This window comes from Lissotriton vulgaris, chromosome 5 (genome assembly GCF_964263255.1).
Source record: "Lissotriton vulgaris chromosome 5, aLisVul1.2, whole genome shotgun sequence".
Taxonomy (NCBI): Eukaryota; Metazoa; Chordata; class Amphibia; order Caudata; family Salamandridae; genus Lissotriton; species Lissotriton vulgaris.
The window spans coordinates 1,289,007,189-1,289,029,717 of NC_141693.1; the positions used below are offsets into that span (position 1 = coordinate 1,289,007,189).

Consider the following 22,529-nt stretch of genomic DNA (forward strand, 5'->3'; position numbering starts at 1 on the left):
CTGTCAATAGATTTCCCTGGCCAGGACTGCCATGTTAGGTTTGGTGCCTGGGGGAGAGTACATTGCTCAATGCCCTCATGTACAGAGAGAAACTGTCTCCAGGTTTGGGTCACTGACTGTTTTTCAAAAAACAGACTTCCTCTTTAGGAATTATTCTTGACCGGGTGAGACAGTGGGCCTCCTGTCATACCCTAAATATGACCCTTAGTGTCTCTTAAGTTGTCGTAAAAGCACCAAGGTAAGATTATAGACTGGCACATATACCCATTGAAAGGTCATCGGGTATTCAGCCAAAAATCCATTGCTTGTATGATGTTGAGGGCCCGGCACTATAGTAACGATATTGATGGCAGGCTTAATTCCGTTTGAAGAGGCATTTTAAAAAATCTCATTGCGTATAGAGGAATATTCATCTCTGGTACCAAATATTTGTAAGACTGCCTTACAGAGGTAAAATGGATCATTCAGTAATAGGCCTGTGAGGTGAATGATCAGCTTTACCTAACACGTCAGCCAGTACCAGACTCTCCGGTGGTTCATACGGCTAATTGCAGAGGGGGATGGTCTACGGCTTTCCCTAATTTGTGTAACAGGGACTTAAAAGGAATGGGTGCTAAGGCAAAATAAATATTTCCTTCTGCCACTTTGGCATTGTAGTCAGTGAAAAACGTCAGTAATTTGGCTGGATACCAGTATTCATTGTGGTATTTGGCCGAGAAAGATATTGACCACTTGCTTCAGGACTAGGTACAATTTTTGAGACAGGCGGGTGGTATAGACTTTTAGAACAAATTATTGTACTTTGCACTGACTCAGTTGAGTCTTTTGCACATGAGTTCTCATTTTCCTAGTTCTGAGACATCACTTCTGACTTAGGTTGTGTGCTTTCACATTAGATTTCCAGTCCAAGAATTCGATAATTATTCTGGTTGGGGGGGATTGTATATATGGTTTGAAAGTTGACCACTTTTGAGGTGTCTGAATGATTTTAGACAGAGAGAAATGTCTCGGAGACTGAAGCTGCACGTCTGCAAGGCAGTCTCAGAAGCTGGAATCCTCAAGGGGCTGAGAACACATTAATCAGAAGACAGCATAATGGGATTTAGCTACAGTTGTGTCATAGCTGGGTGCAAATCACAATGAGAACCTCATGTCTTTTAATTCTCGAAATGAGCAAAATAGAAATTAAAAGGCCAATTTTATACTGCAGACTATTTAGCAGGTACATGAATAAGGAAAAAGTCTAAGATGGTAGAAATGGCTTAAAATCTAGCAGCAGAAAGAAAGAATTTGGATTTTCATAATCCGATTTGCTAATCTCACAGGTGTTCATACACCTGCGGGCTGAGGGTTCCACTCTTCTGCGTTTGTAGGGAATTCAAACTTTGACAGTGCCCTGTGTCCAAGATATGTACTGTTACAAGTGCAGGCACAAACTTGTGCCTGCATTGAGAACAGCATGGTAGTGAAATAGTGAAGGTTGGACCAGGTATTTGAAGCAGCCAGTCTTCCATTCACTGTGCAGGCGGGAAACAGCTGACATTCAAAGGGAAACAGAGATCCCCCTGTAGCTGGTGGAGTGGCTGACTGTACTTGACAACATAGGGGTGACAAATTAGCCTAGGATCCTCTTTTCGCATTGTTCAAGGGATGTCCTCAGGACACACTGGCTGTTCATCACTTCTACTGAGAGAATTATTTAATCTTACCAGAGAAGGTGTTTAATGGATTCAGCGGTTAACGTTAATAGGCCTAAAAGCAACAAATATTGTGCTTGTCCTACAGACAGTGCTGAAGAATTGTTTTCTCACTGTTGACTGAGGACTCCATATTTATAACATTGAAAACCTACATATCTTGTATTAGTGAGACCGAGTATTAGCTGGGATAAGGTGTGGTTGAATCAGGGCAATAATCCAATAAGGAAACCAGGATAAATGGTCTCCGACTGCGTCTTCTTCACAGACAAGAAGGAAAATACCAAGTGCGCGTTTGGTCAGAAAGTGTGAGGCGTCTCCACATTATTTTGTTGGAGCTCAGGATGATCAGTTTGGCTCAGATGAGTTGTCTTCTATGGGTACTAGGCAGGTTTTGTTGTTGATGGACAAAACGTCTACCATGCATTATATCCACCAGGGCAGGCAAGTGGTCCCTTCGATGTTGTGTAGGGAAAAATTGATACTTTGGCATTGAGTAATCATGAACTGCACCTTTGCTTTACTCATTATTTGTATAGGCTTGTAAATTTTTATTTTATGGAATTGCATAAAAAAATTACATTATCCTACTTGTAATTTCACAAAATTAACTTTTCAGTATCATGTGTGAAAACTGAATATAATGGCAAAGCTCTTGTTCAAAGATTCATGTGCATCTGCAAGGGTACTGGGCTGAGGAGAAATTGGCTCCTGTGAGACATCTACTGGTTCTACCGGTCTCCTGCTAAAAACAGTATTTGAGAAATTGTGTGAAAGTTAGAAGATTTGTGCTTGTAATGATAATTTTCAATCAGACTACTATTTAATAGTACAAGGGGAAGTTTATGCAGATGCTCACTGCGTGCTTAAACATATCGACACGTTGAAGTTTTATGAGAATGCAGTCTTACAGCATTTATAGACGAGTGGGTATGTGTTAGACCTGGCCCTTTTTCCAGGTTCATCCCCAAACTTTTTGCCTTTTGCCTCCTATTTTTCTGACCCAGTGTTTGTTGGCTGTAGGATTCTGGGCCCTGTACCACTTTTGATCAGTGCTAAAGTGAATAAGCTCTCTTTGCATATTGAGATTGTTATTGATTATCCATGACTGGCATATTTGCTCTACTGGTAAATCCCTAGTAAACTGCACTGAGTGTGGCACTGCCTGTAAATCAAGTGCTACTAGTGGTTTTTTCAGCACTGGTTGCGCCACCCTCATGCAAAGCCTTGTAAATGTGTCTCAGACCTACCACTGTTGTGTCTGTGCATGCAGTTGTTAACTGCTATGTTGACCTGGTAAGTGCACCCACTTGCCAGGCCCTGACCTTCCCTTTTCTTACATGTAAGGCATCCCTCAGGTAGACCGAAGGTAATCCCATTGGCAGGTTGCAGTGTATGTGAAAGGGTAAATATCAAACTGGTGTGTTTTACAGATCCTGATTGTGAAATACTAGATATTTCATTTTTTAACTGTTGAGAGGCTATCATTGGAGCTGTACTGTAACATTTTACAAGTGTAACTTTCAATTGGGACAAGATAGAAAAATTGAGTTTAGGCTCTCTGAACTAAGGATTTAGAACACACCTTTCGGTAAAGTTGGTTTTTAAATTGTGGGTTTGAAAATGCCACTTTTAGAAAGTGGCCATTTACTTGCTTTACTATTCTGTGTGCCTCTGGCTGTTTATGTATTTAGCATCTGGTTTTTGGAGTGATAGCAGGTGGAGATTTGCATTCACTCTAGAGAGTCACAAGAGGGGTTGAGGTGTGTCCTGCCTTGCCTGGGTGACTCATCGCTGGGCTGAATAGACCTGGTCTGCATTTAGAGTGGTGGGAGTAGTTTTGCTAGCACCTGAATAGGCTGTGGCTCCTTGCAATGCTGTCTCCACTCCCTGTGGTCATGCTGGACCAGGGAGGACAGAACTCGTTTGGACTGAGCTCAGAGACTGAAGCAAAGAGAAAAATGACAAAACCCCAGTTCTTTACATTACTTCAGGAAACAAAAGGACCCTGACAAGAAGAATAGCTGAAAAGCTGTGTGAGGTGTGCTACCTTTTCTGTGTGAGGGGTGGGTTGGCCTGCAGTTGCTGCTTCTGTCTATGGTGGAGGAAAAGGACTGACTCTTTTTACCCTGCTGTGGCATCCTGCTTCTGAAGAATCTCCAACAGCTTGTGTGTGCTTGCCTCCTATTTGAAGTCTCAGGGGGATAAAAGCCTTCAAGCACAGATACTTGCTATACCTAAAACGAACCTGCCTGGGAGGAAAGCTGGATATGCTGTGTGAGGAGCGCTGCGCCGATACGTGTGGGTAGGACAGCCTGCAGTGGCTTCCCCTGCCTGGACCAGGAGAAGGATTGGACTGTTCTTCACTGTTTTAAAACCAACCACAATGAGTGCATGGTGAGCTCTTCATTTTTCCTGTGTTGTGCCACAAAGTGCAAGGTGTGCGCTTCATTTGCCCTATTGATTGTGTCAAGAAGTGCATGGTGGGTGCTGCTGGTAAATGAAGGGATCTACGCAAGGCCGATCCCCTGTTGGTGCTGGCTGGAAAAGCTGCCCGGGTCCCAGGACAGGGTGCGTGGTGAGCGCTGACCTCAGCACCCTGAAATCACAGCAGAGCTTTGAGGGATTCCTAGCTCCCCCAGCAGGAAAGAGGAGTCTGCAGCGACAGAGGGAGCCCAGCACATCCCAGGGGCATTAGCCTCACCACAGATGGAGGAGCTCCACTGACTTTGTGTGGTGGGCTGAGCCCGGTGAGGAAGTGTGCTCCCACCCCTCATGGCCACGGCTAATAGAGTGGCTTCTCCCGGGATGTGGGGTCCCCTCTACACACACCTTGAGGAGCGCTAGGAGCAGCCAGGAAGAGCTTCACCAGGGATTGCTGGGGCTGTGCTGCTTGCCCCCGCGGGAGTCCTAGGCCGCCAGAAGGATTTCTGACTTACCCACAGTGCGGGTGAGTCCCATTACCAAGGGCAACTGCCTTGTCTCTGAATGTGCGGGTGGGGACCCAGCGAGGTCTTCCTGCTGCCTGTGGCGGTGCATGTGTGAGCGTCCTCACACCCCGTTGTAACTTACCTTGGGGTGTATTTTTTCTAACACAGGGAGAGCCCAATACGGGGCCCCCAATCAGAAACTGGCCGCATAGAGGGGAAACCTTCCTGGGAGTGCTGTATTGTCCCTAATAGGAGGACAGGTGTTCCTGTACTCTGGTGAACCATAAAACTTCAGTAAGGAGTGCAGCTGCTCCTTGAGTTATTTATGTGTTAAATGTGACCTAACTACTGCACTTTTCATGCCTTAAGGATATGATGTATGCCTTATACTGGCCAGGCTCACAAGCATTGGAACTGTGATGTTAGGCGTAATGTTTTCGTGATGGTGTTCATGGCATGTGCAACTTATAAACATGTGCCTTATTGCACTAATTGTTGTGTTATGACAATGGCCTTATAGAAAAGTGATTTATGACCTATGTATTGTTATGACAATTTCCTAGTGGCAACGTGATTTATGTGATTGAGGCCTGTGTGATTTATAAAGAATATATGGTGTATGTTGTATGTCACTATTGTGTGTGTGTGTGTGTGTTGCGCAGATGCTTTACACATTGCCTCTGGGATAAGCCTGACTGCTCTGCCAAGCTACCAAGGGGATGAGCAAGGGTAATCTTAGGTGTGTAACTCCTTTAACGTGACTAGAGTGGTAGGTTTAGCCTGGCATAGGTACATACCCTAGCCAAATAGAAACCCAATTTCTAGCAGTATCAATATGTGGATATGTTCGAAACACACTAAAAAGTGCAGCTTTTGTTCTCCCCAGAGTTACCAGTATTTTGTGAGATGTGATACTGATCAAAAATGAATTGTCAGTGAAACTATGAGTCCCATTTACAAACTGCATTTTGTAGTACGTATAGTATTACGACAATAGTATTTCTAATGTACTACAAAATGCTAATCATAAACCTACTTACAGAGGTCAATGCCTCCACCTTTCCTATCTCCATACAATTAGGTACTCATTTTAATAGGAAATGTGGGTTGGGCCAGGAGAACGGGGCTGGAATATTGAAGATACTAATGGAGGTGAGTTAAGGGAAAAGGAAAAAGGCTTTAAAGGAGGGTTGGGGGGGTTAGATTTAGGGATATGCACCTACTCACAAAAGAATAAGCCCCACAACGCTAAGGATGCCTGGCCTCCACCTTAGGGGGGCCCAGGAGTGGACGCCTCACAGGGAAAGCCAGGATGGGTTCCACAGCGGTATTCGTACAAGCGCCTTGAGACCCTTGCGGGTGAGTAGTGAGCTATACAAGTATCAATTTACAATTTACAATTTACAATTGCTATTCACAGACTGCACTTCTATAGGTACAACAGACACAATGCAGCAAAAACAGACTTAAAAAGCCCAGCACTCCACATTGCCAACCACTGGTACTGTAACAGTGCAAGAAAATAATAAATAATTGAGGCAGGGGCATACAATCAAAGCCAAAATGATATAATTTTAAATTAAGTTAACTTATGTTAACATTTAAAAAATCTACATATTTTAACCTTTTTTTATTTGAAAAACGGAATTACATTTATTCTGTATATAACTTTTAATATGTTTACTACATAATAAGTAAATATAAATGTTCTACTTTAAGTGGGAATTGTATTTGAATCTTAGCAAAATACTTTAAATGTAATATATACAAAATAATTAAATAATCAATTCAAAATTAAGAATGCTCCATTTTTTTAATTTTGTTCTATGTTGAAATTAAATATTTTAAATAATTTACATTAATATATATCTTAAATAAATCATTTATATTTTTAAACTTTATTACACTTTTAAACTGTTCCATATACTTTACCGTAGGGTGATATGCACCCTGGTGATGGAGATCTGCACCTATGCGTGAATAGTTGCAAGTAGTAACTTTACACTCATAAATTGGGCTCCACCCCTGCATTTGAAAGGGTGGAAAAGACACTTAAGTCTACACTTTGTAGTAAATTTACACTTGTAAATGGTGAGTAGCCTAATGTACTAAATTTACTAGATGGTGTAAGAGTAAACATAAACGTGTAGATAAGCCCACTTGTAAGTTTACCTTTGTGTATAGCCCACTCTGTCACCATTGCTTCCATCATGAAAGGAGCCCTGATCTTGCCTTGGCTTTGCACAGAGGTATTTAGCACATTTTATTTCAGAAAGTTTTAGATTTTCTGGGCCTGTTTGATGAGGAGGTTGATGCCCTGTTGGATGTCAAATGGAGGCGAATATGCCACCTGCCTTTGTGCAGGTGTTTGGGATTCTACAGACTGCATTTATAAACATTTTGACCTACTCAAGGTGACAGTGGTTGAGGTTGTGGACTTTTATTTATGAGTTTTCAAGAGGGACCTATGGGGCATATTATCAAGCAGGTCATTAAAAATAATCGCTGGTTTAGCGGCAGAAAACTGCAGCTAAAGCGGCGGCGATAATGGGCTTGATAATATGCCCTAGGGAATTCCAATAGAAACTCATGTTCTGGTGTGAACATGGGCTTCTATGGGAAGTCTCCAGGGCATATTATCAAGCCCATTATCGCCGCTTTAGCTGCAGTTTTCTCCCGCTAAAACGGCGATAATTTTAACGCCCTGCTTAATAATATGCCCCTTTGGGTCTTATCTTTGAGAGATTATAGGGAGGCACTTTCTTTTCTTTTAAGGAAACTTGGTAAGTATTACTATTTTAAGTGCTCAATGGCATCTTAAATGTTGAAGGAGTTGGTGTAAAGTTTTGGCCTGTGCTTTAAATTATGGTTCAGTGAATTCTCAACTTGCTTTTACATACTTAATGGCTTCACTGTTTTAACCTGTTCACAGTTATGATGTGAGGTAAGTCACACAAAAAAAGCGTTCCTCGTGACAATTGTGTCATTCATAAGGAGTACATGATTTTTAGACATTAGAGGATATTGTGTATGTGTTTTTGAAAGTGGACAAAAACTCAGATAGAAGGGTGCATTATAAATAGAGTGGAAACCATATTTATAAGGCAGCTGGGAAAACTGGTGAAGGGCTAGCAGTAACATTGCTATTGTCAATCATCCCTGCTCTGGCAGCCAAGGGCAATCAGATACATTTATTGCAGTTCTTTAATTATCTTTAGTTCTCTAGTGTCTTTGGTAACAGAGTTTCATTTTAATGAATCTATATAGTCCATGACCCTTTTCCTGCCACTGCTTCCATCCAAGGTGCAGTGGAGGCAGCAATGGCAACAAGTCATTATAGTTTATGTTCCAGTGAGCACCAGATGGACAGACAGGGCTTTGGTGCCTTTTTGTGCATTTTTATATAGTGTGAATTGGAGGACTTTACATCAGCTGCATGAACTGTGCCCAAGGGAATTCAAGGCCTTTACCTGAGCGCCAAATCACATTACACACTGTTAAATGTATTTTGTAAACCGGAGGAGATTACGTAATTTGGCCAGAATGACATAATGTTCAACTGATGCCAGGACTCGTACCTGGTTCCTCAGTTCCAACGTCAGCAGCTCTTGCAGTTAGGCCACATCTCTTCCCCTCTTGAAAGTCCTTGAAATGGTATGAGTATTGAAAAACAGACAATATTCTGATGGACATTCTCATGTATCAAGGATTCTTATGAGGCAGCCACAAGGAATATGTCACACTCCTTGCTGCTTTAACAGTGTGGTAAATGGTTCCGGGGTTTCAGTCTGTGTCTCGGCTACCTTTGGAAATATATGAGCAGCAGAGGAAGCAGAGCATCCATCTGACCCTGTATGGCCGATGGTAGGGAACTTGTACTTCCCTATCAGACAGAGCACGCGTGTCGAACGTTAGTGTGAGCCAGGGGCCAACATTTAGTGCAGGGTCCTCTGAATGCTTCTTCCATATTGGCCAGATGCTATAAGCAGCACTTCTTTCTAAGTATTAAGAGAGCACTGGCAAAACCAATAGGGATTACCTTTGGGACCTTTTGGCTTTGCCAATGGTTTTAGCCATGCTGCACAGCATTTCTAATGCTGTGCAGGATGGCTACTAAACAGGAAAAAAGCCTACAGGCTGGCTGCATCACTAAATATGCATGCGCCTACAAAATAACACAAGCAACTGGAGGGCAAGAGGAAGCAACATGGCGAGTGGGTGGGTGTAACACAGTGCGTTCAGGGGACGCAACGCAGAGTGTGTGAATGGGGAAAGGAATATGGAGGTTGTAGGGAAGGAAGGAATTAGAAACAGAAAATCGTGGAGGAGTATGGAAGCGAACAAAGAAGAAATTAAAGTGCACAGGAGAGCGTCTTTAAGGGCAAAGCCATATAAAAGTGAAAGCATATATAAGAGTGACTCGAAGTACAGAGTTGTAGGAAATTACAATTTTTGTAATGCTATGAAAACTAATGCTCTGAAAGAAAGAAGCAAGCATGTTTCATGGTAAAAATGCATACACTCTCATTGAATGCTCATGAAAAGAAATGTGCTGGAAGAAGTGGCAAGACAAAGAGAAGGTGGAAATGCATACTCTCTCGTGGAGTGCGTTTAGAAAAACAAGAACAAGTTCCCATAAAGTAGCCAATCAGAGAGATGGTAAAAAGCTATCCTCCACAGGAGGGACAAAGACTAAATGAGTGGGCTGAAACAAATAAAACGATTGAATAGAAAGAAAGAAAATAAGATTGATAAAACAAAATGCCCATTGACATGTCCCCAAAGAGTCTTTCAATATACAATGTGCTGCCTGGCAGGCTTCGACCTAAAAATGTCCTTCAGTGAAAGAGCAAACATGTCTTCTTGTGCCCTCTAATGGTCTAGACACATGCTGCATCATGATTAAGAGAGGTGACAAGCTTGCTTTCAATTCAAAATCTATAATAAATGTTGAAGGCAGTGAGGCCCTGGAGAGTTCACGACCTGGGGCATAAAGCCATCTCTGCCCCCCGCTCTCCTAAGTCCCTGTGACAGTCCTGATACAGTCATCCTACAAAACTTCACGGAAATATATATGACAGCAGCTGCGAACGGTGTGTCCCTGTTGGGTAATATGTGCGACCACCCAGAAGTGTTCACGTACCACAGAGAAGAACAATGACACCCAGTACACTGCGACTTTTCAGGATCCATTCACAGCAATAACCAAACAACAAAGGAGAGGATTGTCACCTATGTACCGAGATCCTGCAATAACTCCCTGCAGCTGTACATAGAGTGAAACATGCCTGCACTGGAACAGTTTCACCTTCTTATTAATAGAAACGGCCTTTGTTAGGAGTGAAGCACTCGGCGCCTTTGGCGCTTTTGGTATCGGAGCGCTGCATAAAAGGTAATTTTCTCAGCAGGGGTGTGTGGGAGGGCGTGACACTCCGCCCTCTCCGTGGATAAAGGCATGAAACCTAATGCGCCCCTTGATGCGTGGGTATCAATTTGTGATGATGAACACTTGTCAAATAAAGGAAAGGCCTAGGGTGGGCAACTGTGTAACACTTTATTGAGGCTTTCAGGCTGCAGCACAGACCATGCATAAAGGCAATGGAGCAGGTAGCTCTATTCATAAGCAGCTGCTGAGAAATCTGTCGCTTTAAACAAACTAAGAAAGCGCCTTAATGTTGCCTAAAGAAACTGCTTTTTATTTTACCTCCAATTTGTAATTCATCATGATGTCATTGCAAACAGCAAATTAGGACATTGTTGCATGTTGGATACATACAGCAGTAAAATTAAACCAAAGGGGGCGAAACCAAGGGGGTGCCTGGTGCAGCCTCCTTAGTCCCTGAGAGTAGGGGACCAGGGCTGAGACACAGGCAGACCGTGGCTGCAGTGGAACCTGAAGACCGCTCGTTGCATTTTTGTAGTAATAGGAGATGCTGGTGGGGCAGCTGGCACTGCCGGGTCATGGAATTTGAATGCTTATGTGATTTCTAGGCCAGTATCATGTCTGTCTATCATAGTAAGGCCCGACAAGGTCTCTAGCTCCACTTATGGTTACTCTGTACTTGTGTTCTTCTTTGCTTACCACTGCCTTTATTTATTCTTTTTTTTTTGTTTCTCCCTCCGTTGTTACAAGATTTTCAAACAAATGAGCTATCTTTCCAAGCTAATGTGTAGTTCAACTTTGACCCTGAACCCTAAAAATATTAACTTCATATATGTCGGTTTCACTTTTGGCAAAGTGCTTTCACCAACCACTGGGCTCTCTCCAATCTGTCCCTCTCTCTGAAATTGTAGCCTTCAGAACTGGAAACAAAACATCAGTTGTGGCCTCCGTATCTTGATTCAACCCTTCACATGTGGCCTCCACGGTGGAAAGGTATATTACAGATGTAGACTCCACAACTTGATTCAGTAGTCCAGATGTGGCCTCTACAAATGTATACTCTACTCCAGATGTGGCCTCCAGGACTGAACTCAGTTTTCCAGAGGTGACCAATGCTGCTTTACAGAAAGATGGAGTAGATACATATATAGAATATATACCATAACATTGCATGCGCTTACAACGCATGCGAATACAACGCGGTTGTTACTCCGAATGCATTGTTACATCACAGTACATTACAACACGAGTCGTTACAATGACTTTCTCTAGATGGTGCGCTGGACTTAGGAATAGTATAATTTACTACTCCAACTCCAGTGTGTGTAACAGTAGGGAAGGTGTTGGAATAGTAAAGTACACTATTCCTTAGTTTAGAGCGCCATCTAGAGCAAGTCGTAACGACTTGCGTTGTAATGTACTGAGATGTAACAACGCAGGCGTTGTAACAGTCACGTTGTAAAGGTAACGCGATGTAATGACAGCGTTGTTAAGGTTGTTTCCCCATATATAGCGCACCATGAAGGAGGCCAGGGGCATCCTCCAGTGTCCAGCGCTCTAAGCAGCTTCTGTTGAGAAATAGAATTCTTGTATGCGTTTGTAAATTTAATTCGGAACCACAGTGTGCCTGCTAAACCCCCCCCCCCCACGCCCCCTACTAGCTTAATCCACATATCCTAGGAAAAAAGCACATTAGGGAGCCATTTCCGACCTCACATATTTCAGCGATTTGTCCACCTTTACCTTTTGATTACTGTATTCAGATCATAGCAAGGGAAGAAAAAGATTCATCACTATATGTAGAACAAATGTGCATGTTGTCATAGCTTTTTTCTGTGTTGTCAGGTCTTCGACGAATTTCACATTTATTCCTCTCTTGGGGTCTACTCTCCTCTTCATTTATAACTTTTTAATTGTATTCTAGCACGGGAGTCTCTTATTTCAATGTGCACTGCATGAGGAATTTGTTTATCATATCGACGCTCTGGTCTAGAAAGCTCACAGTGTGTATAGGAAACATCCCCAAAAATAACCTTCAAGGAATAGGAATGATTAGTCTTATTACTACAGTCATGTGTGTTGATGGAAGACGTATATACACAGCTTTGGTCAGCATTGTAGACACTTTCATAAAACGTGGGACACAGGCAGGCCATTACGACACTTTTTCGGTGGCCTTCAAGGTAAGGAACTTTTTTCAGAGATGGATTGGCTGGCAGGATCCAGGTTTGATAGTGCTTAGCTAATATATTTGAAAAACATTGCTTTAATTTGCATGATTTAGAATTCAACAATTTCTAAAACTGTCTTTGGGTTACAACACTGCCTACAGACAAACCACAGAGACACCCTGGCTCACTAGGCTCTCTTGCATGAAGCAATGTGGGGCTAGTTGGAATAATTTTCCAAGGGCTGATGTTAGGTTCTAGACCAGCCTAGGGCTTAGAGTGTCTGCTTTTCCCCTAACCACAAACTAGCACCCACGGGCATCCGGCCTGACGCCCTTGCTGTATAACACTAATCTTCAATTTATTAGTTAGGAGCAAATAAGGGAAGACTACATATATTACACGGCCTCAACAACTTTTTATTTATCCTGTCTGTATGATGTAATCATGAATGACAGCAAAGATTGACTTGGGGAATCTATAGAATCTATGATGTTGCAGAAATCTGGAATGTGCAACCAGCACATCAAGGTAAATAAACATTCAGAAGCTTCTTGGATATCTCGCTGAGCAATCTAGAGCTCAAATTATCCTTATTCTCTTTCATGGATAACTCCCACCCACGCTCTAACAGCCAACCTCAATGTCTTCTCAACAACTTAAGTTCACTCCTAGAAAGTCAATAAAAATCCACACATCTCTCCTAACTACAAGTAAAGATAACCCCTGTCTTCTGATCTTTCTGGACCTATCTGACACGTTTAACACTGGTAACCAACTCACCCTCATCCTTACCTGTTTCCCCACAAATGAATCACTGGCAATGTCCTCCACTGGTTGTTGCCTATCAATTCAACTGATATCAGGTGGCCATATATAAGGGCCTTCAGATTTGAGAAGGTCCCTTTCCTCCTCTGAGTTACACTGGGATCCATCATGTTGCCTATCAAATCGAGCCTACAGACTGGAGCCCCTTGGCACTCTACTCACCAACAACAGTATTAACTGATAAAGAAACAAATTTACATTTACACCAGCCAAAAAACCCAGTGCCTCAAGAACTGCCAGCACCTTGTCTAGTCTTGTATAGTCAGCACCTCCCTGAAAAATTCTACACAACTAAAACCGTATTCCTCCAATTTATCAAAAATAAACCTAGCTCAATCAAGTGAATCTGGGCATAATCAACCCGCAACTATCCCCTAAAGCTCAGTTTCACCCTTGACACCAACCTCACTCTCGGGGAACACATTTTCAAAAAGAGCAAGATGGCTTGGCACCACTTCTTTCTATAAAAAAGTCAAACCATCCTTCCATTAAAGTGACTTCAGAACTGCTTTCCCAGTCTTTGTACTCTTACATATAAATAGTGGAAACGGCCTCCCAAATACCACACTGATGTCCCTGAAAGGCATCTGACATGCTGCAGAATACCTCATTAAATGTCTGAAGACATTTCAACACATTACAGTCACTCCGATGGAACTTCAGTTGTTCACCTCACCAGCCTGCACCATCTTTAAGACCACATGCAGACAGTGGCCACAGAGCTGTTACAATCAGCAAGCCTTGCCAGCCTGGCTCCCCAGCTCACTATTTTGCATCGCTCTCGACACTCTGCAAGCAGAACAACACAAAACAAGCCCTCTCTAATCATGCATCTAGCAACTGTACAGGCATTTATGTATCCATCAGGCCTCCCCTACCCTCTTTCCATTCAGGAAAAAGACGAAGACACCCCCTTGAAAGAGCACTACTTTTCAGCACAGGAAATACTCTCCTTCCTCCCTCTTCCCAGCAGTACACCTTCCCTCCTTGCTGAAAACACTCCTGTAATTTTATTTTTGCTGCGTCCCTGTTCAGAACTCTAATGCTTGTAGGTTTGCCCTATATAAATACTGCATACGTATACACGAACCAATCTATTATTTTCTACAGAGATCCACCCAATACCTCTAGAATAAGCAATTTGTTAACATGCGTTTCAGAATTTTTGTCATAATAAAATAATTTATTCTATTCTCAATGGCTTTCTGAAATTATAAATCGCCAATTTACACTGTAAAGCCAGGAAAGAAACTTTCGCTTATTAATATTGGAGTAATATGGCATATTTGTTGAGATTTGGTCAAGAGGTGAAGTTTGTCTATGAGAATGAATAGACTAATAATTAACCCATCGTTCTTTTATTAGCACCCCTGTGTATTCTGTCTCCCAGTGAAAATGCTAAACTGTTTGAGACAATTTGACATGTTGGCCCAAGAAGCCTCTCCTGCATGATGGCTTCATTTTCCCAGTGTACCCTTCTCCTTTGTCATTTTTGCACCAGAGCCTCTGGCTCTGAAGGGATACAGTGTCACTATTTAAAACCTTTGCTTCACTTAGCAGGACCCGCTAGTTCTATACACTCAGGCAGAAACCGTCCGATAGGAAAAATCCAGATATTCCCACAAAGTCTGCTAGCTCTTGGTCAATGATAGTTATGTCAAGCTCTTCCGGACCCTTGACTGTATTTTCAACCTTATAAGGGGGTAAAAAGACATGAGCCTATCGAATCCTCTGAATTCAGAAGAGGTGTCAGTTTCTGTATTGTCTGTAATGATCTCCTCCTGATTTTCTCTCAACAGATGATGAAGTCACAGTAGGGAAATTTTATGCCACCTTCCTGATCCAGGAGCATTTCCGGAAATTCATGAAGCGACAGGAGGAATACTACGGCTACCGACCAAAAAAGAACGCAGTGCAAATTCAGGTGGGTGAAGTTTGTGCCAGGAAAGTTACATCGGTATCTGCAGCGCACCTACAGTATGGTTTTATAAACTTTTTAAGCACATGAATCCATTTACTTTCACTAAACCAAGATCAATTTTTTTCTGACAACACTCCAATATTATTACATTGATATATAATTGTCTAATCTGACCCTGCTGGATGACGCCATTGGAAACCACTGCCAATGAGTTTGAGAAGCACACGAGAAAATCTCAATACATTAAACAGCCCTCCCCTGTATAATGTGTCTCAAAAGATGCGAGATTTTCCCTGAAAAAAGTAGCAATTTTCAAAAAGATTTAAACTCTCTTCCAAACTGTGTGTCATACTCCCAAATAATCTAAGCCTTTTTCTTGGTTAGGTGATTTATATTATAACAAAAGTCAGCACCCAATAGTTTAAACATTATTTAATAAAAGGCAGGTTATTGATGCCTATGGATACTAAATATCACCTTGTTTTATTATAAAGAATTCAGAATCCAATAGAATATTAACTCCATGAAAAAAGAGTTCAAGGTTTAGTCGTGTGTGAAGGCTGTGAGACTGGAGGCTAGTGCACAGGTGGTCCAAAGATGGAAGCAAGCATTGGTGCCTTTCCTTGCAGAATCGGTCAGTTATCAATAAACCACTGTCTTTAAAACTCTGATCAGAGTCAGTTACTGAAAGGTGATAGATCATGGAATGGTCTGAGGGCCAAGCCAGTCAGATGCCAGGTAGGCGGCGGCCGGTGTCGTTGTTCGATCAGTTGCAAGGCGATAGTAAAACCAGTACATGTCACGCAGTCGAAGCCTCTAAAAGGCCGATAGAACGCGGGTCGAGTGAGGCTCATGTCCAGAGAGCCGAGCAATCAGGTGGGGGCTCTGGGGGAAAGGTCCTCGCTGATTTGAGGCATCCTTCGTGCCACTGCCCTCTGCCGGCGCGGCTGGAACAGTGATTAACCCTGTAGCCTTTCGTAAAGCGACAGAATCTGCTTTATTTTTTAAATCAAACCTAGCAAGTGCACTGACGCCCAGGAATAGGTCCAACCTCTGTAACCGTATACATCTTGCCCACACACCCCAGGCCAAGCACTGATACCGAGATCGGAGCAATTAATCCACAGCTGAACTATATACCTTTGTTTTGGTCGAGGGGAGACGATTCTCTTGAAACCCAGCTTTCACCGCTGTAAATCGGACACCTTTGCTGTCCCAGATTCAGGGATCACTTCGTATAATGCGGTTAGTGTGGCTGGCAGGGAGGCGCCTGCCACGCCTTTTGTCATCTTCCTGCCTCATCCCCGGAGGGCGGGCGGTTCTCATGACATCTTACCTGCTAAGAGCGCACAGGAACCGTGCTGCCATTGTCAGGGATGTACAGTATCCGGCGCGCGGTGCATTCAGCTGAGTCCGCCCTGGCGCCTCTGACCCCACAGGGTGGTCCAATGCGAATTGCAGCGTGTCCAGTGCATCAGCTGCGTGTGAGGGGGAAGGGAGAGTGTTCTAGTGTATCTGTGTAGAGCGCATACCCACGCACTGCTCTGTCTGCTAATTCTTAAATAATGGGACATTTGATGACTCAAATCAAAGGCTCACATTTTATTGACCTGAGAAGGATGAGCTGGATGTTGCAAGATTCAAACACGTGACCTGTACTTCACACACAGACGTCTGTGGTTTGGTATGCACCAAACTGAGCCATATTGGCTGCCTACCTATTATCTTCTCTGGTCTGGGTGGTGTGGTTAATAACCTTTACTGCTACTCTGGCAGTTTTTTTGATATGTGGTAAAGACCCAAACACGAGTTAAATGATTTTCGGTGTACTGCAATGTGTAAACAGTCACTGGGCGGGTGGATTAACTTCAGGGCACAAGTCCTTCAAAAAGATGTGGGGAGACGCTCCAAGTTAGGTGGTCACCGGAAGTGACAGCACAACAGGAAGTGACGTCGCGAAAGGAAGTCCCCTCTCATTACAGGGAGTCCTTCACTTTGATCCTCTGTCACACTGAGCCAGCCCGGATGCCCTTTGTGACTCCTAGCTTCACGCATTTCAACAGCAACAGTCACCTCTCTGCTCTATCCTATGGGTTCAAAATTGCTGAGGCTTTTAAACCACAATTAACTCGCGCAGCCTTATAAATCTTGTATAATTACAGGTCGCGACCTCACCAACTTGGCATGGTCGCATTTGTTGGTGTCTGTCCATCTCACAGGTTGTCCCGGAAGAACTCCGGAGCCTCAGGCATCCAACTCCATCCAACTCTTCTTCCAGGAAAGAACAGTGAGGCAGGGGGGATGGCGTCCACCTGGTAAAGACTGGGTAAAATAATTGGGGGGACGTAGTCCTCCTGCGTGTTCCCCGACTCGAGCCCTAATTAGCTTCCATTCAACTTATTTTCTACAGCATGGACTGATAAAATCAGGAGTGTAGACAAAAGGGATGAGGGGTAAGAAACCTACCCTTATTAACAGGTACAAGTAACAGTTGAGGGTCCCCTCTCCTGTGAGCCAGGCTCATTGACTTTGGAACTCACTCTTTTTGAAGCAAAACCTCCATGAAATGGCATTGTCCCCACTTGTCACACTCACAGGTGTTATTAGCCGACAGGGATTCCATTCTAGTGCTTTTCACATATAACTCCCAGTACACAGCCCATTACATGGGACTCGGACTTCATGTGATGTTTTACACAGCCATCCCACTCACACCCAAATATCTGGCTTTCTCATCTCACTCAGACCACCTAATGTAGATGTCTAATGGGAAGTCTTTGCTTAATAAATGAGGATATTGAAACATTTCTTGTCTGAACGGTTGCACAAAAACCTGAGTAAATGTGACATCCATGCCACCACATCATGGGAGTTCAGAGCAAACTAGGGAGCTGAGATCTCGCTTCTTGACACGCTGGATAGGATGTGGCAGCTCTCTGGTGGAGAAGTTGTGGGCATGGTAGTCTTAATACGCAACTAGGAAGCATTTTATGGTGGATCGTGAGATTTTGATCTATTGGATGCATGTGGTAGGGGTAGTAGCTCATATTTCTCTGAACTGATTTCAATATTTCCTTAGAGGAAACAATTGAACAAGTTAGGCCTGTACTTCTCAGCCTCATCCTGTGTCACCTTTGGTATTCTTCATGAATCCCCCTTTCTCTCATGTTGTTCAATATATATATATATATACAGAACTTTGATGACCACCATCCAGAGTCATTACTTTTGCTTCCATTTATACATTGATGACACTCAGTTGATCATAAGCGATGGAGATGGATTCTGGAGAACTGGATGCATTGCAAGCAGGATTAATGAAATGCAGTGATGGTGCACACAAACTGACTTATGTTCAGTGGGGGAAAGACTGAGGTGCCTTTATAAGAGCCAGTGAGAAAGGCAAGGCACTGAGTCACAATTGGGACAGTCACCTTTGTGTTTTTCTATCAGGATTTTACTCCTCAATTATAAGTAAACACCCAGGGTGCATGTTGGAAGAGTCCCTGCCCATTCAATCATAAGTAGATTTAGTGGTGAAAACTTTTAATTTGGCACTTTGCAGAAAAATATTATGCCAGATCTTCCAAAAAGCAAGACTGTTGTTTTTGTATTTTGTAATATTGTATTTCCGGATATGAGGTGCTTTCAAAATAAAAATCATGTATTTGGGGTTTTTGAATAAACTATAGAATGGAAATATGTCCACCCGGTTCCTAATCCTCCTCAGCGAGAATCTGCATATATTTGAGGCGAGATCAATAGCTTCACTGCTTCGCAGTGCAGTCTACAATCTGTTTCAAGGTTTTATGCAGTTTTTTAAGTGCAATCATGGCCCAACCCCAAAGTATTCATGAAATGTCTTGCCTCTGTATGTCACGATGATCCCTTATCTACCAGGACCTTAGTCACGCCTTCAGCATTCCTTTCTGTTTCTACTCCATGGGTGTCAGGCATCTGTGTTCTCTCGGATCTTCCTTGTGAAACACGATACCAGTAGAGTTCTGATGAACTCCCACTCTTGAGGCATTTAAAACTAAGCTCAAAAACTAAACTCTTTTTTTTAGGTCTCGCATACTACACAGTGCATGTGCTGTAGCTTACAGTGGGCTTTAGAGCACGACCATAGCTTAAAATTGGTTGGCCGTATTTTCAGTCTGATTTGCTTGCTTCTTATTCGTCAGCTTGTTTGAGCTCTCTCCTTCCTCTTCTTGAGTTTGTTTCTCCCCTTGAGCCTGGGTGCATTACCTGTGTCCTTCCACTGTACACTTTCCCAACACTAGTTTTTAGGGCTCGCAAAGCGAAAAGTCCTTTTGGTAGGGTTTGAAAAAGGATCTTGAAATTCCACACAGCTCGTGCGTGTGCATTTCCAAGGTCCATTTTCATTGGGATTTGCATGCGTGCTGTTTTTTAACAGAACACGCAATAGGCCATAGGCGGTCACGTAGCTCCACCCATGGCCTATTGGTGTCTGTTACGCGCACCAAAGCCCATATGTCTTCAATTATCTCGGCCAGACACGGGCACAATAATTGAAGACATATGCCTCGTAGTGTGGCGCGTGCGCGCACCACTCACAGGCTTTTTCTTTTTTGGTACAATAGCAATCGCTTTCAGTGCTGTGCTGCTTGTCATGCCAAAACCAAACTTTTTTTATTGTATAAATGAATCTGCCGTCAGGGTTCTGGGCCGTCTGACTGAATTTGGAAAAGGCTGGTCCAAAGCTTACAATTTCATTGAGGCAACTTTTTTTCTCGACGGCTGGATGGGGCAGCGAGACCCCGGGTCATGGGCTGAAGGGAGGAGAGGCTCGCTCCGTCCCGCAGGGATGCACACCGCGGCCAGGGGAGCTAAGGAGGTCGGCCGCTACGGGACAGAGAGGACGCCACCGCCAGCAGGACTAGCCCGCCGAGGCAGTAGATCCCCGGGGCTCCGGGCGCTGCCGGCTCCGGTCCTCAGAGCCAGTTAAGTGCTCTCGCCCCATTCCGCGTCTCTAGCTCGTTGCTTTTTCCCCAGAAATTCAGGAGCAGTGTGGCCAGGGCTCCGAGCCTCCTATGTGTCCATAACATGCCCCAAAGTCATCCCACCAAGTAAACTACTGACTGGGTCCTATTTCTACCTCACCACCAGCTCAGCTATCGACTAGGAACCCGTCCCCCACCCACCCCATACCTTTCTGTTCCATGACTAGGTGAGGTGGCTGGTCCGGCTCTGCTGTTGGTCAGGTACCCCACCCAGGCTCCCTTCGCGGTCCGGATGATGGCCGGACCCAGCAGCGGATGCCTGCTCCACAGCCCCTCCCCGTTACCGGAGTCTGAAGAAACTGCGGCGGCTGACCGGTACCCTCCTGCAGGGCCTCATTTGGACCAGTCAAGGAATCGCCAACACCAGGCTGTCTCCACCTGTTCTCGGAAAGAGATGAGTGCCGGACGGAGGCCACAGTGGGCTCACACGCCGAGCACTCCATTAAGGCCGCCTGCCCCAGTCAGCCTGCGCGGCACAGCCACCACGGAGAGCCGGCAGCGAGGCTGACATACTGCCCAGACATCTTCACAGGGATGGGGAAATCAATATGGGTTATCAAGCAAGTCAGATAGTCCGGCTGGTTGAGCAACTGCTGCGCATAATGCCGTGCAACACGCACGCTAACTCACAGTTGGACTGGCTCAGCCGTCATTCTTCTGAAGTCGATAAAAAGTACCTGTTAGTTTATAGGAATAAGAATATGATGTTAAAGCTGCAAGATGCATCAGAGTTTGTTGTGTGGACTACATAAATGGTCACTGATACTAAGGTCAAGGCTTAATTGGCAGTAAAATGCCTGACATTCTGAGGCCCTTTATGAGGCTGGTAGGGCTGGGGTGGAATCGGTTACTTCCTCTGGCCTTACACTACCAGCATCCGAGTTCTACCGGACCTTTAGGGTCACCGGCCTGTACTGGGAACACCCCACCATTTCCCCTGGAGGGCTAGCCTACTCCTCTGGTCAGCGTGTTCCGTCGCCGCTGCCCCGTTGGCGGAGTTGGGGCCGGAGATAGTGCTGCTGCCTTCCTGAGCCGCGCGTGAGGGGCCCTCCCCGCTATAGGTTTGGTCTGTGGCTCGCGCAAGGACGTCCAACAAATGCGCATCATGACTAGCCCGCCCAAGGGGCGTGACAGATGAACCTGATAAAGGTATTAATGTAAATTGTCCCGGAGGGGCCGTGTGACGTGTGCAGGGGCCTATGGAGACTATAGGGAGCTTATGAATATCATAGATTGGGGGTGGAGCGGGCACTGGGTGTCTGGGTGTTTCGACACACTCTTGCGTAATCCCTTTGGTTCGGTACTCCCAGTGCACTACTCTCCTACGCCAATAGCACTGCCCTGCTCTTGCCTCTGTATCCTCCCTGTACTTTTCTTCTAAGCTCATGTCTCTTCCTTCTACGCCCTTCTGCACTTCCTTCAAAGCTCCTGCTTCTTCCCTCTGTATCCTCCCTGCACTTCCTTCTAAGCTCCGGACACTCCCTTCTAAGCTCCCGCCTCTTCCCTCTGTATCCTCCCTGCACTTACTTCTAAGCTCCCGCCTCTCCCCTCTACGCCCTCCATGCACTTTCTTCTAAGCTCCCGCCTCTTCCCTCTGTATCCTCCCTACACTTCCTTCTAAGCTCCCGCCTCTTCCCTCTACGCCCTCCATGCACTTCCTTCTAAGCTCCCACCTCTTCCCTCTGTATCCTCCCTGCACTTCCTTCTAATCTCCCGCCACTTCCTTCAAAGCTCCTGCTTCTTCCCTCTGTATCCTCCCTGCACTTACTTCTAAGCACCCGCCACTTACTTCTAAGCTCTCGCCTCTTCCCTCTGTATTCTCCCTGCACTTCCTTCTAAGCTCCTGCCACATCCTTCAAACTCCTGCTTCTTCCCTCTGCATCCTCCCTGCACTTCCTTCTAAGCTCCTGATTCTTCCCTCTGTATCCTCCCTGCACTTCCTTCTAAGCTCCTGCTTCTTCCCCCTGTATCCTCCCTGCACTTACTTCTGAGCTCCCTCCGCTTCCTTCTAAGCTCCTGCTTTTTCCCTCTGTATCCTCCCTGCACTTCCTTCTAAGGTCCTGCTTCTTCCCTCTGTATCCTCCCTGCACTTCCTTCTAAGCTCCTGCTTCTTCCCTCTGTATCCTTCCTGCACTTACTTCTAAGCTCCCGCCACTTCCTTCTATGCTCCAGCATTTTCCCTATGCATGCTCCATGCACTACCTTCTAAGCTCCCGCCTCGGCCTCTGCACCCTCCCTGCACTTCATTATGAGCTCCCTCATCTTCCTTCAGCACCATCTCTGCACTTCCTCCTACCTTTACTCCAGGATCAATCGCTCCTGTGCCCACACTGCTCTCCTACCTGTACTTTCCTTCCCTACATTACTCCCTGCGCTCACCCAGCCTGTTATTTCCTGCTGAGCGCTCTCTGTGCTCTCCTTCGCACTTCACTGCTTCCTGTACCCTTCTTACCCTGTCCTGGTGTCTTTCGTCCCCTCCCTCCATTACATTTCTGTTCATCCTGTTAAATCTGAGAGTGAGTCAACAAATTATCAGGAAGAACCGAGCCAAGGTTCTGGCTCGCATCTAAGGGGCTAT

The 22,529-nt window shown here is 44.7% G+C and overlaps 1 protein-coding gene across 2 annotated transcripts in view; it reads left to right on the plus strand.

Annotated features, from left to right (window-relative positions):
* The window catches only part of CACNA1S (calcium voltage-gated channel subunit alpha1 S), a 548,608-nt gene that overhangs the window by 455,012 nt on the left and 71,067 nt on the right, over window positions 1-22,529 (plus strand). For both annotated transcript variants that reach the window (XM_086923168.1, XM_086923169.1), the window contains exon 38: window positions 14,806-14,930. In XM_086923168.1, coding sequence (XP_086779294.1) covers window positions 14,806-14,930 — 125 coding nt within the window. The remainder of the gene's footprint in view (window positions 1-14,805; window positions 14,931-22,529) is intronic.